Below are 19,689 nucleotides of genomic sequence, written 5' to 3'. Positions count from 1 at the left end.
TACACAATAGAAACCATACACTTGAAGACACACTCAGCCTTGTAACCAAGTCCCAGCCCTGCATATGACTTTGGTAAAGCTGCAAGAAGCAGCAGTTACCTCAGCTGAACATCAGAAGCAGGGGACTCTGCAAGTCAAGCTGAATCGTGACTTGGTTGCCAGGGATATTGTTAGCTCCCTTTTTTAGTTGCCTGCCCCAAAAGGAGCTATTTCTGCCCAGAGAACACACAGCAGTCACATATTAAAAAGCCATGGGGAAGGGTTCAGTCATGAGGCTGTTCACATGGAAACAATGGTCTGTAGATCCTTACAGGGTAAAAGGCTAAGACAGGACTGGACAGATTGATGCATCATCTCACAATCACTTTTCTAACTGCTGACATACACTTCTGGGGTTTGTTGGGGTTTTCTTTTCAAACCTGGACTTCTTATTTAAGAATTGAGCAAAACCAGCTACTTTCCAAAATGACACAGCAACTCCTTCTAAATAGCACAGATATTAACTCAGATGTAGATTTAAACAATTAATGGCATCATCTCTTCCTTCCACATCTGTCAAGACATAAAAAGATACTGCATAGAGAAAAAGCTCTGTCTTGTTCAGCTATAGCCTTTATAATAAAGACCTCCCTTCACAGCCTTGTAAGGGGAGTTGCAGCTCTCTCCATACCACCAATTACAAAAACGCACAGGTACTGTAACATCTGGTTTCTGATGTTCACTTTTAAGTTCTATGGAGTTTGGTGACTTCAAAAAGAATAGGTCTGGGATTTTCTCCCACCGCACTCACTGGGTCTTCTAGATTCTGAACGTAGGTCAGATTCCTGCAACAACTCAACAGAGCACAAATACCTGACCAGCTTTGGCTTGGGATGCACATTCCGCATGCGGTACTTGGCAAGTCTCTTGTTCAGGCAGTTGAAGGTGGCACCAAGAAGGCCTCCTACAATCCCCATCAGAATGAAGAAGCCCAAGTCCACAGCTGTCCACAGGTGGCATTTCTTATCAGACTCAGAGCACTACGTGCAGAAAAGGATTAAAAAAGCATTAGTTTTTGCTGCAATTTCCAACTGCTTCTGTCTCCACAACAGGAGATTTAGGAGCTATGACCACAGGGGAACAATTCTGTCATAGGTTATCAATCTACCGCAGCTAAGTATCAACTGCCCATCAATGAAATAGAAGCATGTATCAAAAAAAACAAAACCCAAATAACAGAAACACTGAACTGACAAAAGTCTGGAGGGGTATACGAAATAAACAGCACTAAGTCTTACCTTAAACTCCCCAAAGTTCAGCAGCCCAGGGAGCTGGAAAGACCCCCAACTTCCAAACTGAATCCCAGAGCGGAAAAAATTCAGGGTGAAGGTGGCAGCCATGGAACAGAAAAGCTGAGGTAGTATAAAAAAGAAGTAAAGATTCCCAGAGTTAAAGACTGGCACAGTCAGCTCTTCCTTGAGACTTACACCTGGGGAAGGGAACCTCAGAGCCTTCTTCTGCTTTAGGAAAATAATACACTGAGGTTTAACACCCATCCCCTAGTGCAAAAGAGAGCAGGGCTAGAATGGATGGACTACTATAACCATATGATTTGGTTTCCTGCACAAGGAGTTAGGAATTTCACCTAGTAATTCTTGCAGCAAAAGCTCTCTTTAGTCAAATATGTTAATTTGCAGTTGCTAATCAATTACAAGCATCAATTAACACATCATGTCTGGAGTTGGAATTGAGCTCTTCGGTGTCTCTGAGAGTGTTGCTATCTTGGCAAATCCCCTGGCTTCTTTTACCCCTGCTGAGAAAGAGTAGACTAACTGAATCCCAGCAACAAGATGTTAGGTGTAATGCCAAAAGCATCCTGAAATCCAACACATTTTTTAATATACTGTCAACTTTCTAACAGCAGGCAAGAGAAATCTGCAACTTGAAGGCATGGCGAATTGCTGCAATACAGTTCCCCAGTGCAGAGAAAAACAGAAAGAAATCCAGCACCTGCCTACTCTGCTCCCAAAGGATGGGACAGCCAAGAGCCCAGGCACAACAGCCCTTTCTCCCAGGTACACTGTATGTGCTGCCCACAGAGTTGTCCCATTGCTCCAAACTCATCTAGTATCATAGTACCAGACTCATCTCTGCTAGTAGTACTCATCTGTAGTAATTCTGGAGCAGTGATAGAGCAGGCAATCTTTCTCCTGCCATGACAGCTCAGGGGCAAGACAGGATAATCTGAACACTCTCACAGACAAGACCTCCCCCAAATGTCTAGCTCAAAGGAAAAGACACACAGAAAGAGAGTCACTACTCACCACTTTCCATGTAAGTCCCTGGTTCCAGAAAGAAGAACCTTCTTCCAAGCTGAAAAGAGTGCCCCCAATTGGTGCTCCAAAGGCAGCAGCAACCCCTGCAGCAGCTCCCGCAGATACAAAATCCCTTTTATCCCTGAAACAAAGAGGAAAACGGTCCCAGTTTAGCATAGTAGAGCTCTGGAGGTGCTTAGGTTCTGCAAAGTAAGAGACCATTCCCATTTATGGATATATCCCAGGGTTACAGGAGTGACAGCTGGGAGAAGTGCTGGCCATGGCAGTAAGACTTATTCAGCAAGCTGCTACAGCATCATGCTTTCTCTACAGCATCAACAAAGAGCAAAACTCTGGCACTACACATATGCCCCATATATAAGGAACCATTCCAAACTATGAAATTCCAGTATCACTTGAAAGAATGACAGAGGGAAGGGCACGATTTTGTTCAGTCAGGTAAATGAGCCTTCTCCATAGTATATCTTGGCCACAACGGGTGAGTAACTGAGCCTGTTCCCAACAGTGAAGCCATTTAACCATTCAGGTTAAAGGCTTTAAGTGGGTAGAGGTTTGCTGTGTAGTAGACAAGAACATCAGTGAACATGGAGACAGAGCAGAGCAGCATGGAAGAGTCAAGTCCTGGTGTTGTCTTGCTGCAGAATGAAACTGCAGGGCACTAGAGAGATTGAAACTACTACTGACTGATTCATCCCTTCTCCCAAGGAAGTCTGCTCACTCATCCTCCTGTCCCCTCCTCCACATCCTGGATACAGTACCTGTCACTGCGGAAATAAGGGAAGTTAAACTGGATCTTCCTCAAAGAGATGCTCTGGAACTACAAACAAAGAAAAGATTTAGAAACAGAGAGGATGGAAACTTAATCCTCACAGTACTCTTACAAAGCCAGTGACCCAGGCCAGCACTAACCTGTGGCAAACCCGCACCCACGACAGCACCACTGTGAATCATTGGACCCTCCTTCCCGACAAAAAGACCTGGAAAAACAGGACTAATGAGGCAATGTGTTCTCCCTGGCCCTGCTGCTGCCCTCCCTTGCTGACTGCCAAGAGAGACCAGCTCACCACCTCCATGCCCCTGTGCTCCTCAGTCTCCCCTCAAGGTGCAAAAAAGTGCTGACCCCTGGCCCCTCAGCCCCCCCAGATGTTTGTGAAGATATGCACAGACTTTACGCTCCAAGTGGGTGGAATCATTCCAAGCCAGCTGGTGCAAGACCTCTGAACTCTCAAAGTTATTATGCCCTGCTGCCCACAACTAACCTCCTTCAGGCTGCTCCAGACCATGTGTTCTGGAGAATTCTCATGTCTCCCTCAAAGACTGAACCACAAAGAGTCACTTCTGACTAGCCCACCCAGAACAGTTCCCCTGATAGCCCTGATCCTTCTATTTTCTACTCTCTATATATGCATTCAGGGCTCATGACTCTACTCCAGCCCATTAAAATCATTTTACTGGAAAGGTGGGAGAAGCCTTCTGTGCCCTATGTACAGCAAGGACATACTTTTTCCCCTTCAGTGATTCCCAACAAGACTGATACACCACAGCCCTTCATACCTCCTGCCACGCTGAAGAGCACTCCCATAGCTTTGCACACCACTGTCCGGAGACGCACAACCCCTGGAACCTTTACCCCATTGAGGTAGCACTTGATTTCAGGAATTCCTGATCCAGCTGCTACAGGCTGTAGAAAAAAAAACACTGATGTTGTGTTGCATTGATTTCATAGCTGATCAACAATGTGTCATCAGAGAGCACAGCAAAGGACCGAGAGATCCTGCTTAGCTATGTCAGTCAGCACTGAGAAGCTAGTTTGGTGTCTTGGGGCAGACAGTGCTTCCAGCAAGAAGAATACTTCATACCCAGGACCTATGTGAGAGGAAAGGGAGGCTGTGTAAGTAGCAGCAGTGCACCTAAGACTTACTTGGATCAGAACCAGAAGGCTGGCAAGAAAAACGAAGGTCAGGTTGAACCCCAGCAGCTCCAGCAAGGACAATGCAAGACAGCCTTTCTCAGTGCATTCTTCCACCGCTGCAGGGATGGTCATGGAAAACAACAACATTCCCCCCAGCAACACGCAATCATTGAGTACTGTCTGGGGATCCCACTGGCACCAGGAGCCAAACCAGCTAAACCAGCCAGGGCCTCTGACACAACTCACCAGGAAGCCAGGCTTCATTTTCAGAGCTTACCTAAAGTACAAGGAAGGGAAACCACTCATTCTTTCAGGGATTAGCCTTTGCCTGTGTACACAATAGTGGAAACATTCTTGGTTTCAAGGGCTGAATTACAGAGCCAAGTTAAAAACTTGACTAGTCACCAATGTGACTGATGGCAGAAGTCTGAGAGTCAGCTTTTCTGAGCAGAACAGCAACAGAAAGGAAAAGGTCACTTGAGCCTAGCAGGAACCCACACACTGGGTAAAAGATACAGCTTTGTACCACCTGGAACTTGAGCTGGGTAAAGAGCCGTACAAAGAAATCCACAAAAAGGCCCACCTATGGAAAAGAAGACACATTTGTCATCAGAAACTACTACATACAAGTAACAAAGACCACCCTCTAGTAAGTCCTACCAGAAGTATGCACACATAGGAGGACAAAGAATGAAGAAGGCAAAAGAAGTGTTGTTCAGAGTAGAGTAACTTTGGAAGCTCAGATTTGCTGCCTCCCTCATTCTCACACCAGGACAGATCCCTCCTAGAGTTATTCCCGAAGGAATGCATTTCAGAGTGCTAATCTGGCAGCATTTTTAACACCCACAACATATTCCAGGGTACAGAAGAAAGCTGGCGCTTAACTGAGGCATACGCTCAACAGAGCTAATGTTTAAACACTCTAGAAAGTACATGCAGTGTCACTAGTGCTGACAAACATACTAACCATACCGTCCAACTGCAAATTAGCATCTTTTTATTAGGTGCTCACTTTGGACAAGTTTTCTTGTATGCAAGATAAAAGGATTTGCCAAAATACTTTACAAAGAAAGCACAGCAAGTTCTAAAACAAACAAACCAAAAAGGCTTCCTGGATAATAATCTAGCAACAACGTGCTGTAATTCCCAAAAGACAACTCTAGCTACTAAGCTCTCCAGTTCATAAAAGATTGTTTTCTTCTCTTGACTCCTCAGCCATTGACTTCTAAATTATGCCTGCTTAGTCTCCTGAATTTTCCTCATTCCCCAAACACCATGACCCTTACCAGTCCTGTGCAGACTCCAATAGCAAAAACCATCACCCACTTCACTGCTTCATATCTCTGGGCTTTCTGTTTAGGAAGAGAATAAAAAAAAAAAGCATGAGCCAAATCAAAGCAATATAGAAATGGGGATCAGAGAAAGGCATTTTGGAGTTCCACAGCGTAATTCCTGCTAAAGTGATAAATCAACAGAAGATGGTAACAACAGAAAACTGAAGATAGGGAACTAAAAGTACCGAACATCTTGCTCACTTTAAACCTGAGGATCAGAACAGATGCTGGGAGCTACCATCTCCATACATATTTTTATTCTTTTTATAAACCAAGAGAGCACATAGAATTACTTTCATAAAGAAGAAAAACATCCACAAAACTTCCTTCAGTGGAACATATTTAGAATCACAGAATGGTTTGGGTTGGAATGGACCTTAAAGCTCATCCAGTTCCAACCCCCTGCCATAGGAAGGGACACCTTCCACTATTCCAGGTTGCTCCAAGCCCCATCCAACCAGCCCTTGAACATTGCCAGGGATGGGTCAGTCACAACTTCCCTGGGTAATTTCTAGTTTTAGCTCTCAAGGAAATGAAAGAGAAAGAACAAGGTCCTACCTTGTTATCCATGGTCTCCAAAACTTCCAAGTATGGGTCATTGATACAACGATCGTAATCCAAGCTCTGAAAGAATGCCAAAAGGTCAATTTAAGAGAAAATGCTACAACAGATTGTGCAAAAAACTATGGATAGAAGATCTTGTTAGACATTGCAGAAGTCATTACCACCCCCACAGTAGGTTGTGCAGACAACAGGAGGAGAAAAAACTCCTGGAAACAACGTCAATTAAATATTTCCAGCAGAACAAGACCCTAAGAACCACAAAGTGGAAGAACAGACCAATTTCACTGCCCCAGCTGAGAGAGACAGGGAACCAAACAGGAACATGACTTATTAAAACAACTTTAAACTAAAGAAATCACATTGTACAGGTTTAGACTTTACTTATTTAAGTGCCTCCAATCTGATAGTGCAGGGGATAAACATTACATCTTTATATTTAACCTCTCACTACAACACAAATACTACACAGGATTTTCTCTCCAGCTGAGAGTTTAAAGCAAGATAGAGCTGCCCAGTCATATTCACAAGCTACCACTAGCTTCAATCTACATCAACTTCACCCTTTCAAGCCAAGCAGTAAAAGGCTGAGCTGCTGACACCCATGTGAACAGCAACTGCTCTAAATAGCTCAGGGCCACTACAGAATCATAGAATGGTTTGGGTTGGAAAGGACCTTAAGATCATCCAGTTCCAGCCCCCTGCCACAGGCAGGGACACCTCACACTAAACCATGGCACCCAAGGCTCTGTCCATCCTGGCCTTGAACACTGCCAGGGATGGAGCATTCACAACTTCCCTGGGCAACCCATTCCAGTGCCTCACCACCCTTACAGTAAAGAACTTCCTCCTTATATCCAATCTAAACTTCCCCTGTTGCAGTTTGAACCCGTTACCCCTTGTACTGTCACTACAGACATGCAAAAAGCAAAAATCTCCTGTAAGAAGCAGGATCTGCTGTGAGCCAGCATAACAGAGCCTGCATAAGGCAACAGTGACCAAGCAGCAACAGATGCTTCCTACAGCCATAAGGAAACAAGACCAACAGAGCCTGTAAATCCCACATTTAAGAAGCAGAACAACGCAGCAGGCTCTGAAAATGTATTTCCTCAACGAGAGGCTGACTTGAGCCATGGACACTCAAACTCCACCCCCAGAGCTTTGACCCAGAAACATGTAAGGAGCAGTTCTTTGCAAACACAGCAACTCTTGGTATTTCTGCTGATGCCAATGCAATCTAACTGGTGATGCACTTTGAGTACCCGCCTCGCTACAAACTCCAACTGACCACAACCTGTCTGCGGTTCTTTACACATGCGTTTTGCCTGCTGTTATCAGTTTAACTCCCACCTCATAGTCCTTGCGTGGAAGGATCTCATCCTCCTCTTCACGAGTTTCCCCTAGGATTGTCTGCAAAACAAACACGGGAAAGGAAAATCATCAGGAAAACAAATGCATGCACAGACACTCATACCACTGGTACAAAACCAGAATTAAGGAAGACCTATACCATTATGGCTTATAAAGTCACGAGTGTGGGTTACCAGACCATCGCCTACGTATAGGGTCTCACCTTAAAGCCTGCCCCTCAGCAAGTACACACCACATCACCTCCATACAGGAGGTCCCCACAGCACAGTAAGGCAGAGCAGTACTAAAACCCATCCCAGCTTCCCTTATAGGGAAGCACAGGCCCAGAAACTTGCACACACAGCGTTCTCCTGTGCCGGGCAGCTGGAGAGAGCCCCACCAGAGCCCCTTCCCTGAGGGCTGCAAGGGGCTGACACCAGGCCCTGCCACAGCAAACGCTGACTGCGGTACTGGGACAGCGCGGGCTGAGGCACTGGGAGAAGCGGCTGAGGTACCGGGCCCAATATGAGGCAGAAGAGCGGGAACGGGCTGAGGGGCCGGGATGAGCGTCGGCTGAGGCACCAGGCCGCGAGGCACTGAGGCTCTGGGCCAAGCATGGGCTGAGGTACCGGACCCTGAGGCGTCGGCACCAGGGATGAGGCACCGGACCCCGAGGGGCTGGGCCAAGCACGGGCTGAGGTACCGCGCCCTGAGGCACCGGCACCCGGGCCGGAGGCACCGTAGCTACGCCCCCCCCCCCGCCTCCCCAGCCGCCCGCTCTCAGGCACTCCGTGGGGCCGGACCGAGGCTCGGTGTGGGGGTACCGCGGGGCCGTACCAGCTCCTCGGGGGTGCGGCTCTCCCGCTCGCCGCAGCAGCGCGGGCAGCAGCAGCAGCACAGCCCGGACCCGCATCCCGCCATCTTCCGCCGCCACCACCGCCCCTTCCCGGCTCCACCCGCCGCACCGCGTAACTCCGCCGCGGCCTGGCCTGGCCCTGGCCCCGCCTCCTCCGGCGCGGCTGAGGGCTTGGCTCCGCCATGTCGGAGCAGGGGAACCGCGGGGCGGTGCCGCGGGACGCGCCCTGCTCCGGCCCCGTTTAAAGCGCCGCGGGATGGGGCCGCCCAGCACCGCCCAGCACCACCGGCAGGTGAGCGGGGCCTGGGGCGGGCAGCGGGAGGCAGCGGCACCCAGTCTGGTTGCGGCGAGGGGGACCCACACACACACACCCCGGCGGCAGGACCCTCCTCTTCCCCTTCCCCTCCAGCCTTCCCATGGCCGAGCCTTGTCCCGTCCGCCGCCCCCTTGGCAGTGCGGCAGACCCAGCCGCGGGCTACCCCGTAGGGCTGTCAGCCTGGTACCCCGGCCCCGCGCCATGTGAAGCGCACCTCCTGCAGCCGAGGTCAGCTCGGGTGGGGGAGCTGAGCCTGGGAGGATGCCGATCGCAACAGTGCGTGTGTAAGAGCGGTGAAAGTGCCCTACAGCGAAGTAAAGGGGGACCACCATCACATAAACGCAACAGGCACATCTGCGCTGATCAGCATCAGGGTGCTGAGCATAGATCTTTGAGCACAGATCGGGGTGCTGAGCATAGATCGGGGTTGCTGATCATAGATCTTTGAGCATAGATCGGGGTGCTGAGCATAGATCTTTGAGCATAGATCGGGGTGCTGATCATAGATCTTTGAGCATAGATCGGGGTGCTGAGCATAGATCTTTGAGCATAGATCGGGGTGCTGAGCATAGATCTTTGAGCATAGATCGGGGTGCTGAGCATAGATCTTTGAGCACAGATCGGGGTGCTGAGCATAGATCTTTGAGCATAGATCGGGGTGCTGAGCACAGAACTTTGAGCATAGATCTGAGTGCTGAGCATAGATCGGTGTGCTGAGCATAGATCTTTGAGCATAGATCGGGGTGCTGATCATAGATCTTTGAGCATAGATCGGGGTGCTGATCATAGATCTTTGAGCATAGATCGGGGTGCTGAGCATAGATCTTTGAGCATAGATCGGGGTGCTGAGCATAGATCGGGGTGCTGAGCATAGATCTTTGAGCATAGATCGGGGTGCTGAGCATAGATCTTTAAGCATAGCTCGGGGTGCTGAGCACAGAACTTTGAGCATAGCTCGGAGTGCTGAGCATAGATCAGTGTGCTGAGCATAGATCTTTGAGCATAGATCGGGGTGATGATCATAGATTCTTGCTCTGAGCGCTGCAGTGTAGCAGAGATAGGAACAGGAGCACTGAGCCAGTGGGGCTCAAGGGGGTTTCAGAATGCCTTATTTTGCAGCTGGTTTTGTTGTTTAGAAAATGCTTTGTTTCCCGTTGCGTTAACTGCAAGCTTCTGCCAGCAAATCTGTGATGCATCTGATGGGAAGGAAATGCTCCAACTGCTGCCTGTAGGCAAAATTCAAGCGGGACCTTTCTCCAGTCATTATGGCTTCAGATAGTGAGATAAGGCCCTTTCCTCAACTAAAGTGTTACCCTATAGAGACATTCATACCTCTTCGCTTGTGATGGGAATCTTAAATCTCAAGTGGGAGAACAGCAATCCTGTGATTTGCCTTTAGTGCCATGGCACGCCTGTGGGAAGGGAAATATTGGGAGTTGACTGCGTGTGGTTTTGCACCACTATCTCGATCTCCAACAGATGCTTTGGGATAATGCTCCCAGATTAGTGCCATGTGGATGGCAGGCAAAGTCCTGTGAGAGAGCATGGTCAGGGCTGTTAGTGTGCACCCCCCATTGCTCTTGCTTCACTTCTCAATGGGTCTGTGGTGCTGATTTTTACTGTGACCTGCTATGACTTAGGATTCCCTCTTGGCAGCAGAAGCCCTGCGCTCCCTTCTCATATCTCCTGCCAGCAGAAGTCCCCAGGTGATAAAAATAGACTTTCTCCTGTAGCCTTTTGCTTGCTTGGGAACTCAGTGTAAACAGTAAAGATGAGTTCAAAGACCTTGGATGACCTAAACCCGCAGAGCTTATATGATAAGGACAAAGTGTACATTAGCATGTGCAACCAAAAGCAGGCTCCAGTGTTAAATAATGCTCAGCAACATGCTGCTGCCCAGTGGCAGTTTTAGGTTTTGGCAGGTACAGAAACAAGTAATACAGATGCAAATTTTATAGTAGCTTTTTTCTAGTATTCACTACCTCATTTTAAAGGCATAGGATAAAACACTTGGGGAACTAAGTGGAGCCAGGGAGAAGGGGATGGTGGCTGCTGACCTTGTTTCCAAGCAGCCACAAAGAGGAACATAAACAGTGTACTTGGTAAAGGAAAGAACTGCGTGCAGTGGTATTGTCTGTGGAGATGGTATGTCTTGCAGAAGAAGGACAATGGTTAGAAATGCAACTGTGATGCCAGCAAAGACAAAACAAAGGATGGTATTTGTGGGGATGGCCTGATCAGAGGGTTTTTTCCAGGGGGTCTTTCTGACATAGGAATAGTTTGTGCATTCTTGTGTACCTTCCCCATTAGCACTTGCTTTCCTAGCTACACTGTAAAGAAGCACTGCGTTTTGGGAACAAATAGTGGAAACTGGAGATGGACACAGTCCAAGAACCAGCTGGTGTAGAAAGAAACAGGTATCTGCTGGCATGTCCAGCCCAAGGCTGCAAGATCAAAGAGGCTGCCACCTGATGCACATGAGAAGCGTGGCCTGAGGTGATGAGAATCGTGCACTCAGGTCAAAAGTGATATTGACCTGACTTCTGATAACCAAATTTGACCCAGCAAGCACAGATCTACATCAAAGTGGCACAAAACCCTCTGCAATTATGTTTTTACCAGCTCCCCCCCCCCCCCGCAAGCTTACAGTGAAGGCTTGCAAAAGGGATTCCTTGGTGATGATTAACATCTGACCTTGGCATAGGCTTCCTTTTCATTATCTGCTGCCCACACTGGCCGTAACTGCTCCTTGCTCTCTGTCCTGCCTTGTACCCACTGTGTTCCTTCTGTGACCCTCCTCCAGAGAGCTCACCATGGTCAACGAGACCCAGCATAGCTGCAGTGCCAGCTCCAGCTCCAAGTCTGATGGAGGCAGCAGCAGTGGGAGCGAGAGCTCCAAGGACAGCTCGCGCTGCTCCACCCCTGTCCTCGATGCTGACCGGCATGAGCGGCTGCGGGAGAAGATGCGTCGACGCCAGGAAGCTGGAGACAAGTGGTTCTCCCTGGAATTCTTCCCTCCACGCACAGCCAATGCTGCTGTCAATCTCATCTCCAGGTGAGGGCTGCAGGGTGGGAGAAAGGAGAGATGAAGTGTCTGGTGGAGGGTTGGGAAATAGCTAATGAGGCAGGCTCTGCCCCATGCTCTGTCTCCCCTTCCAGGTGACGAAGCAGGTAATGGGGCTGTGCTTTCCTGCTGAGGAAGGTAATGGACACCAGGTAATTTGTCTTCCTTGGAGGCCCCTGCAGAGTTAAGTGTCTTGGTGGGATTACTGAGGGGGCCAGGCTGTTTTCCCTCTCCCATGCTCTGTGAATATGGAGCAACCCCACTGTCATGCTCAGGCTGAAGCAGAGTGCTGGGGGATAATGGAGCAGAAAAGTACCTGTTAAGAGCAGAAAATATTCCTTGATGGGCAGCCTGCCCAAGTCTGTAGAACAGATACCACTGGCTTTCAGGATCATCCAGCCACTGTGGGTTGTGCCTCTTTGTTACAGTTTTAGCCTCTGAATAGGTGTCCCCATCTACATGCTAAATGAAAGGTGACAGCTCTCAGCAGAGCTAAAGGTCATCCTGGAGCACAGCGGGGACCCCCAGGAGCCACCATGCAGTCACCAAGGGCAAAAGAGGCTTTTCCACAACTCTGTAACTGCTGTATACCAGTGCCAGTTTTACTTTAAACAGAAAGGCCTGTTCCAATCCAGAGCAGGAGAGAGGCGAGTTAGGGGAGCCTCTGTCTCTTCTATTAAGCACACTTCGGAACACAACAGAGATCTGGTCCATCTTTTCTTATCTGTGGCCTCTACAGTTAAAGCTGAGAACAGGGGGTTGCAGCACAATCTCCCATCTCTAAAGGAATGAGATTTGCACTGCTGGATATAAGAAGACATACCAGTCTAATAGAACATGCTGGGAGGAAGTTTATTGTACAGAGAACACTTAAGTTGCCTCTTTAAGGACATTGGCAGCTCTTCCTCATAAAACCTTAAAGGATGACTTCCCTTATTTACACTGGCCACTTGCTAAGCTCTTAGTTCAACTTATCTTAGTCTCTCCTGCTGCTGTCATCCAAGCTCCCTCTGCCTGTTGCTAGCATTCCAACACTGAGCAAGATATCCCAGGCATAGAGAGGGGAGTTGGCTGCCTGGTAGGTTAATGCAGCTCTAAAATCCACAGGTTTGACCGCATGGGAGCAGGTGGTCCACTCTTCATTGATGTGACCTGGCACCCTGCAGGGGATCCGGGATCTGACAAGGAAACCTCTTCCATGATTATTGCCAACACTGCAGTCAACTATTGTGGCCTGGAGACCATCCTGCACATGACATGCTGCAATCAAACTAGGGATGATATCACAGGGCATCTGCAGAAGGCCAAGAGGCTTGGGTTGAAGAACATCATGGCGTTGCGTGGAGGTGAATCCTTTTATCATACTTTTCCTGAAGCTGCATTGCTGTTGCAATTTCAGGGTAAAAATGAAGAAATAAGATTTAGAGGCTCCTTCCACTGTGGGAATTAAATGTTGAGACTACATTTCACCTGATCCCTTTGTTGGCAGTCTCTCCAGCTCAAGGGTAGACAAAAGCAGTCCATGGGTAAAACTGCAAGCGTGGGGGTTTCATCTCTTTGCCCTCCTTTCAGCAGGAGGATTTATGGAACTAGCAGATATGAGTCCTGCAAATAGTTGGAGAGCTGTGGATTTGTTCTCTTTTCAGATCCTGCCGGTGAGGAGTGGGAGGAAGAAGTAGATGGTTTCAACCATGCTGTTGACCTGGTTAAGCACATTCGCAATGAATTTGATGATTACTTTGACATCTGTGTGGCAGGTAAATGTCCTTCACTGCAGAGTGTGGGGTAGGGTCTGAGACAGGGACACCAGCTCAGCAGTCCCTCTCTGGAACTGGGCTGGGACAGCACAATCAGATTGGCAGCACTGATTTCTAATGTATTGTCTCTACCGCCAGGGTTTCACTACTTCTTTCTTCCCCTTTCCCCTCAAAGGCTACCCCAAAGGTCATCCTGAAGCAGAGAGCTATGAGGCAGACTTGAGGCACCTGAAGGAGAAAGTCTTTGCTGGGGCAGACTTCATCATTACACAGCTTTTCTTCCGATCAGAAACCTTTCTCAAGTTCATGAAGGACTGTCAAGCCATTGGCATCACCTGCCCCATTATTCCTGGCATCTTCCCCATACAGGTGAAATCCAGTAGTTTTGGTTTGGGGAGGGAATAAAGATCCAGATGAGGTATTTGTGGTTCAGGACCTGAGAGAGGTCTATAAATACCCTCCCCAAAATTTCTGGGAAGTGAGAGTGCCAAGTGTGATCTGTAGGAGGTTTGCCAAATTAAACTCTTAGGCATGTAATAACAAGTGAAAAAGGTTTTCTGTGCCCATATGGCAAAAAAAGGATATAAAAGACAGTGGTCTGCCAGTCCTGAGGTGTTAGTCATCACTGTGAGCATGCTGGGCTCAGGCAAATAGGAAGAAACCACTTGAAGGGACATGACCAGGACTGCATTACCATCCTAGAGATGGGGCCTGGGAGTAGAATCCAGGAGCTCCAGTTCTAAATCTCCTGCCACAAAATAGAGATCAAGTCTGTTTTACTGAGATGTCAGAAAAGGGCCTTTGGAAAATGAAAATCCCCTGCATCCTCACCCAGGGTTACCACTCTCTGCGCCAGCTGGTGAAGCTCTCCAAGCTAGAAGTGCCTCAAGAGATCAAAGATGTGATTGAACCCATCAAGGACAACGATGCAGCTATCCGGAACTATGGGGTGGAGCTGGCAGTGTCCATGTGCCGGGAGCTGTTGGATAGTGGCATGGTGCATGGGCTCCATTTCTACACCCTCAATCGAGAAGTGGCTACTACCGAAGTCCTGAAGCGCCTGGGCATATGGAAGGAGGACCCCAGGTGAGCAGAACATGCTGGCTTCTGTTAGTTCCTCTTCCACATACATCCGTCCCATCTGCTAAAGGCTCAAGCAATGATGGGTTAGCACCTCTCCTCTGCTGCTTTTGGGGGTTTTAAGTACCTTTCTGCATTTAGAAGTTCACACTTCCTGCAGGTCTGACAAAAGCTGGGAGGAATAAAGGGGACAGCTAAAGCAGGAATTTAATTCAGTCAAGCAGCTTTAAAGTAGCCCATTCTGGAACTATAACCACCTACACTCCTGCCACTTGGAAGATGGTTTTGAGATCACAACAGTTCTTATAGAATGGGTGCTATGTAAGCTCCCACTCTAATTTTTTAGAGTTCTCAGCAGCTGAGAAAGGGAATGTGGACTTCTCTCTGAGCCCACAGCCTTTAGCATAGACAAGAGAAAGCAAAAGGAAAACAGATTGCTGTTTTTTCTTGTTAAAATCAGCTTCACACAGTCCTTTTCCCTTACCTCATCCAATGGCAGGTGTCAGTCCTGTACTTACCCATTTAATAGACACCTACTGAGCATCCTGTGAGGGAACAGAGTGGGGAAAAGATTTTCCCTAAAGGAAGAAGGGTTTTGTGTGCTACTTACTGGCAAACAGAACTTTTCTCAGCTACTGTTACTTGCAAAGCCCTCCAGGGAAAAGGGTTCCAGCCTCAAGGGGAAAGTCTATCAGAGGAACTGTGTTAACATCTGCTCTTCCCCTGCAGGCGGCCGCTGCCCTGGGCAGTGAGTGCTCACCCCAAGAGAAGAGTTGAAGATGTTCGGCCGATCTTCTGGGCCTCCAGGCCAAAGAGTTACATCTATCGAACTCAAGAGTGGGATGACTTCCCCAATGGCCGATGGTAAGCTCTTAGCCTGCAAGGGCAGGGAGATGGAGGTGTGGTACAAAAGACTGCTCCACAGTCTGTCTCTATTAGTGGGTGTCCTGGGCACACTTTGGGCTTGACAAAACAGGTGGCTTCTTAAAGTGGTCCCCAATTGCTTGGATTTGAATGAGGTGAGGAGAATGGCATTGAGATGTCTTTTGGTCTCTTAAGTGGATTTTGTTGGGTACTTCTCTTCCTGTGTTCCTGCATCACCAAATCCTGTTAATCCTGTGTCTGCTTCCCTTACAGGGGTAACTCCTCCTCCCCAGCCTTTGGGGAACTGAAGGACTATTACCTCTTTTACCTGAAGAGCAAGTCTCCTCGGGAGGAGCTCCTGAAGATGTGGGGAGAAGAGCTGACTGGTGAGGAAAGCGTCTTTGAGGTGTTCACATGTTACATCAGTGGAGAACCCAACAAGAATGGGCACAAGGTGAGCGATGGTCAATGTGGCACAGACAATAGCACGTTTCCTCATGCTCCCGGTACCCCATTGTTCTTCTAAACAAGAATTGGCACTTCCCTATCCAAAAGGACTTGCTGAGGAAATAGTGGCTGAAGGGAATTCAGCAGCCAGACTTAGGGCTCAACATAAAAGCTTCTATAGCATGACAAGATCAGTACTGATAGAATTCAGCAGTCATTTAGAGTTGCCTCTGGAACCAAAGCTGGGAATTCTCTCCTGAAGCAGGTGTGTGAGACCATTAGGGCACTTCTGAGTTCCTTCAGTATCCAGATGGTAACCAAAGGGTTGTTATATCCATTCTGAACCACCCTTTCTCCCATGGTAGGTTACGTGTATGCCATGGAATGATGACCCTCTTGCTACAGAAACCAACCTTCTGAAGGAGCAGCTGGAGAAGGTTAACAGACGAGGAATCCTCACCATCAACTCCCAGCCAAACATCAATGGGAAACCGTCCACAGACCCCATTGTCGGCTGGGGGCCCAGTGGGGGCTATGTTTTCCAAAAGGTACTAGGGGCTAGGCAGCAAAGAGTTATGACCCAGTTTGGTCTGTGTTAGGTAGGCTTTCACCCACATAATCCTTCTGCCTACTCCTTATCTTAATACCTTCTTACTGAGATGAGGCAAAGCTCCTTTGGTGTCTCAAGGGACAGATTATGTCAGCTGTACGGCTTACCTCATAGTTGTTTTTCCCACCTCAAAACCTCTGTTGAATATTTACAGAGGTTCTTGGTTTTACTCTGAACAAGTAATTACTGTTCAGAGAGGGGTGATGAAGTTCTAGGTACAAGCAGATGCCTGCCCACCAATGTCGAACCACAACAACCTTCCTTGGCTTACAAGCAGCCTTGTCTGCCGAGCCTGCCTCCACTGTCATGCATTTTCAGGCGCTGGAGCCCTGCCACTAATGGCTGCGATAGGAATCTCCCATCAAGGTAAATGCCAGGCAAGTGGCTCATACTAGAAAACAAAGCAGCCCTGTTCGAAAGGGATCCAAACCGCTAAAGCCATGAGACCAGCAGATGGCAAATGCAGTTATGTTTTCAAAGGGAAAAATTCCCCCGAGGTGAGGGGAAATCCATCATCTCGAACAATAGCCAGGAAATGGGGGGAGGGGAAATGGTTGTTGGGAGCAGCCAAGCACAGAGCAGCAGTAGATGGAGCAAGTACAGAATTAGGCTTTATAAGTACACAGGGAGAATTGGGAACAAAAGATGAAGACAGGGAATGGTGGGGTGCTTGGGAGAGCCCAGCTGAGACCTGGCTTCTGCTCCCACCAGACTGGGCTGCTTCGGCAGGACACTGCTGTTCACAGGGTACCATGTAGAATGGAGGCCTCTCCCAAGCACTCTGTCTGGCACGGACTGTTTCAGTAGTTGTGCTTACACTGGCTGGAGCCTATTCCAGCCTGCCTGCTCATGGGGGTGCAGAATGGGAAGCTTGTAGCTTCCTGAGCTCACTGCTTCTGGGTTGCTACTTTTGCTCTCACCATTTATCTCCCCTGCCCTTTGCTCAAGCCTCCTCTGTAGTACATGGTTCTGGGAATGGACAAATAAATTTTAGGCTGCCTGGTTTCCATGCAGTCCAGACTTTGTAACTGTCCTCTTGGTTGCCTGTATTTGTCTCAGCCCTGCCATGAATTAAGGCTCTTATTCCCTTTCCCCTTCCCTCCATGTAGGCATACCTGGAGTTCTTCACCTCCAGTGAGATCGTCACGGCATTGCTCAAGGTGCTGAAGAAGTATGAGTTGCGAGTGAACTACCACATTGTCAATGTCAAGGTGGGCTGTTGTTTACAGGACACTTCCTTTTACCACCCTGGGAGAGAGACAGAGATTCACATATCACTATGAACAAAGTGGGACAAGAAGGCTGATGAAGGGAAGGGAAAGTGAAGCAAGTCAGCTGTGATGTGCAGTGGCTGCCTGATCTCTTACCAAGGAAAGGATAAACGCACTTGTTCCATCTCAATTTCTCCTCCAGCAGTTGCTTCAGAAAGGTTTTCCTTCTTTTGGCAGGGCCAGAATATCACCAATGCTCCAGACCTGCAACCCAATGCTGTCACCTGGGGCATCTTCCCAGGCAGGGAGATCATCCAACCCACTGTAGTGGACCCTGTAAGCTTCCTCTCCTGGAAGGTGAGTCCTCCCTCCTGCTGGGAACATTGCCGTGGTGCCCTGGGAAGTTCAGAGTGTCTGGTTTGGTTTTAGCCTGTGATACTTCTCAGAGCTGACCACTGTTGTGATGCTGCTTTTCCTGTTTCCTCGATGTAAGGAGAACTTTGCTCCAGCCAAGAGCTCTTCATAGATACCAAGTTCTCCGTGAAGAGAGGCTCTGGCAATAGCTCTCCCTCCCCTCTTACACGCACAGGGGCAGCATTGAGCCATCTTACTGCAAACGCGTCCCTCTTTCAGCCCTGGGCGCTTCCCACTGCCTGGAAAGCAGGAGGCTCCCTGCTCCTGGAAACAAGCCACAGGCTAGCCAGTCATGAGTGACACTGCTTGTTCTAAATGAAGTGATATGAAGATGCAGCTTTAACACGTGCATTACACCACTGCCAACATATAATATTTGGTTTTACTCTTGGCAGGATGAGGCCTTTGCACTGTGGATCGAGCAGTGGGCCAAGCTCTATGAAGAGGAGTCACCCTCTCGCATGATCATTCAGTACATTCATGACAACTACTACTTGGTCAACCTGGTGGACAATGACTTCCCACTCGAAAACTGCCTCTGGCAGGTTGTGGATGATACTTTTGAGTTGTTGAACTCTCAGACTCAGCAGTGAAAATTCCTATTCCAGTCCCTTACTTCCTCCTTCCGTCCAACTGACCGTGGGGAGAGCTGAAGCAGCTCCTGTGCTGATGCAGGAGCACGCACTCCTAAACCCAGTGACCAGGCTAGTTCTGATCCATCCACACTACATGCACCTCTGTCCCCAACACAAAGGCTCCCTGACCCCTTCTTACTGAACAATAGCCAGAACTACCCCAGTCTCTGAGCTGAGGCTCTAGCCTGAGCTTGAAGGCCAGCTCTGCAGGATGAAGAGGTGCTCCTCACAGCTATGCTGATTACACGATAACTCCTATGCATTAATGTGATAAAACTCAGTGAGATTCTGGTAACTTTTTCATGTCAGAAATGCTGCCTTGGGGGCAAAAACACTCCTGTCAGCAGTGCCTATGCAACAAAGCTATCTCAGTAGTTACCAGCTGTCAAAAGCAGCTCAAATTTCTTTTACAGTGCACTCCTAGGACGTATTCCTTCATAACTGATTATATCAGGCTCTTCTGCACTCACTCCAGAAGCAGGTTCAAATTTTCTCCTCTCTTTTTTTCCTTTTATTGTATTTCCTGTTTTCTTTTTACTGGAAAAATGTACATTTCACTTCTGGATGAGGCTGAGCAGGAATCACACTATTTCTTAGATTAAGTACAATAAAATACACAAATATAAATGTCTCTTTTACTAAGTCATACTCTTCTAAATAGCAAAGACTCTTGTTTGCAAACTAACCAGCCTGACACAAGGGAAAATTTGAAGAAAACCAGTTTATGGGGCAGTTCTGCCTTCACTTTCAACAAATTCTGTAAGCAGAGTATGGACAAAGCTCCCTTGTGAAGCAGAGAAAGCTTAAATACTATAATTTACCAACAGCAACCAGCTACAACCTTTGGCTTGGTTCTGCAAGGTCACAGGAGCTGTGGTGGTCCTTTTCCAGTGCCTGTAGGGAAAGACAGCCTATCCTTCCTGACCTAATGACTCAACAGCCTTAGGCCCCACAGCATTGCAG

General features: G+C 48.3%; 2 protein-coding genes across 7 annotated transcripts in view; one reads left to right on the top strand and one right to left on the bottom strand.

The window, feature by feature from the left end:
• Nucleotides 1-8,468, bottom strand: part of CLCN6 (chloride voltage-gated channel 6) — a 67,384-nt gene extending 58,916 nt beyond the window's left edge. For all 4 annotated transcript variants that reach the window (XM_062605126.1, XM_062605113.1, XM_062605120.1 and 1 more), the window contains exons 1-12: nucleotides 8,310-8,468; nucleotides 7,473-7,532; nucleotides 6,120-6,185; nucleotides 5,514-5,579; nucleotides 4,744-4,810; nucleotides 4,237-4,343; nucleotides 3,870-3,996; nucleotides 3,225-3,292; nucleotides 3,074-3,132; nucleotides 2,304-2,436; nucleotides 1,278-1,391; nucleotides 853-1,019 (exon numbers count right to left, since the gene is read on the bottom strand). In XM_062605126.1, coding sequence (XP_062461110.1) covers nucleotides 853-1,019; nucleotides 1,278-1,391; nucleotides 2,304-2,436; nucleotides 3,074-3,132; nucleotides 3,225-3,292; nucleotides 3,870-3,996; nucleotides 4,237-4,343; nucleotides 4,744-4,810; nucleotides 5,514-5,579; nucleotides 6,120-6,185; nucleotides 7,473-7,532; nucleotides 8,310-8,393 — 1,118 coding nt within the window. In that variant the 5' untranslated portion in view covers nucleotides 8,394-8,468. The remainder of the gene's footprint in view (nucleotides 1-852; nucleotides 1,020-1,277; nucleotides 1,392-2,303; nucleotides 2,437-3,073; nucleotides 3,133-3,224; nucleotides 3,293-3,869; nucleotides 3,997-4,236; nucleotides 4,344-4,743; nucleotides 4,811-5,513; nucleotides 5,580-6,119; nucleotides 6,186-7,472; nucleotides 7,533-8,309) is intronic.
• Nucleotides 8,469-8,483: 15 nt separating this feature from the next.
• Nucleotides 8,484-19,353, top strand: MTHFR (methylenetetrahydrofolate reductase). 3 transcript variants are annotated; one of them, XM_062605147.1, is made up of 12 exons: nucleotides 8,484-8,620; nucleotides 11,448-11,699; nucleotides 12,816-13,054; nucleotides 13,355-13,465; nucleotides 13,641-13,834; nucleotides 14,301-14,551; nucleotides 15,275-15,409; nucleotides 15,683-15,863; nucleotides 16,222-16,404; nucleotides 17,576-17,677; nucleotides 17,915-18,034; nucleotides 18,487-19,353. In XM_062605147.1, the coding sequence occupies exons 2-12, from the start codon at nucleotides 11,458-11,460 to the stop codon at nucleotides 18,682-18,684; spliced, it is 1,956 nt and encodes a 651-aa protein (XP_062461131.1). In that variant the 5' UTR covers nucleotides 8,484-8,620; nucleotides 11,448-11,457; the 3' UTR covers nucleotides 18,685-19,353. The 3 variants fall into 3 exon arrangements, with proteins under 3 accessions (XP_062461131.1, XP_062461150.1, XP_062461139.1); XM_062605166.1 differs by lacking the exon at nucleotides 8,484-8,620 and adding an exon at nucleotides 11,804-11,846 and having other exon boundaries at nucleotides 11,562-11,699; XM_062605155.1 differs by lacking the exon at nucleotides 8,484-8,620 and adding an exon at nucleotides 11,804-11,860 and having other exon boundaries at nucleotides 11,562-11,699.
• Nucleotides 19,354-19,689: the final 336 nt, after the last annotated feature.

Source organism: Pezoporus occidentalis, unplaced genomic scaffold (genome assembly GCF_034315485.1).
Source record: "Pezoporus occidentalis ecotype Australia unplaced genomic scaffold, CSIRO_AGI_Poc_V1 ctg119, whole genome shotgun sequence".
Taxonomy (NCBI): domain Eukaryota; kingdom Metazoa; phylum Chordata; class Aves; order Psittaciformes; family Psittacidae; genus Pezoporus; species Pezoporus occidentalis.
Note: the sequence above shows the minus strand (reverse complement) of the source record. Positions and strands in the feature narration are given on the sequence as shown.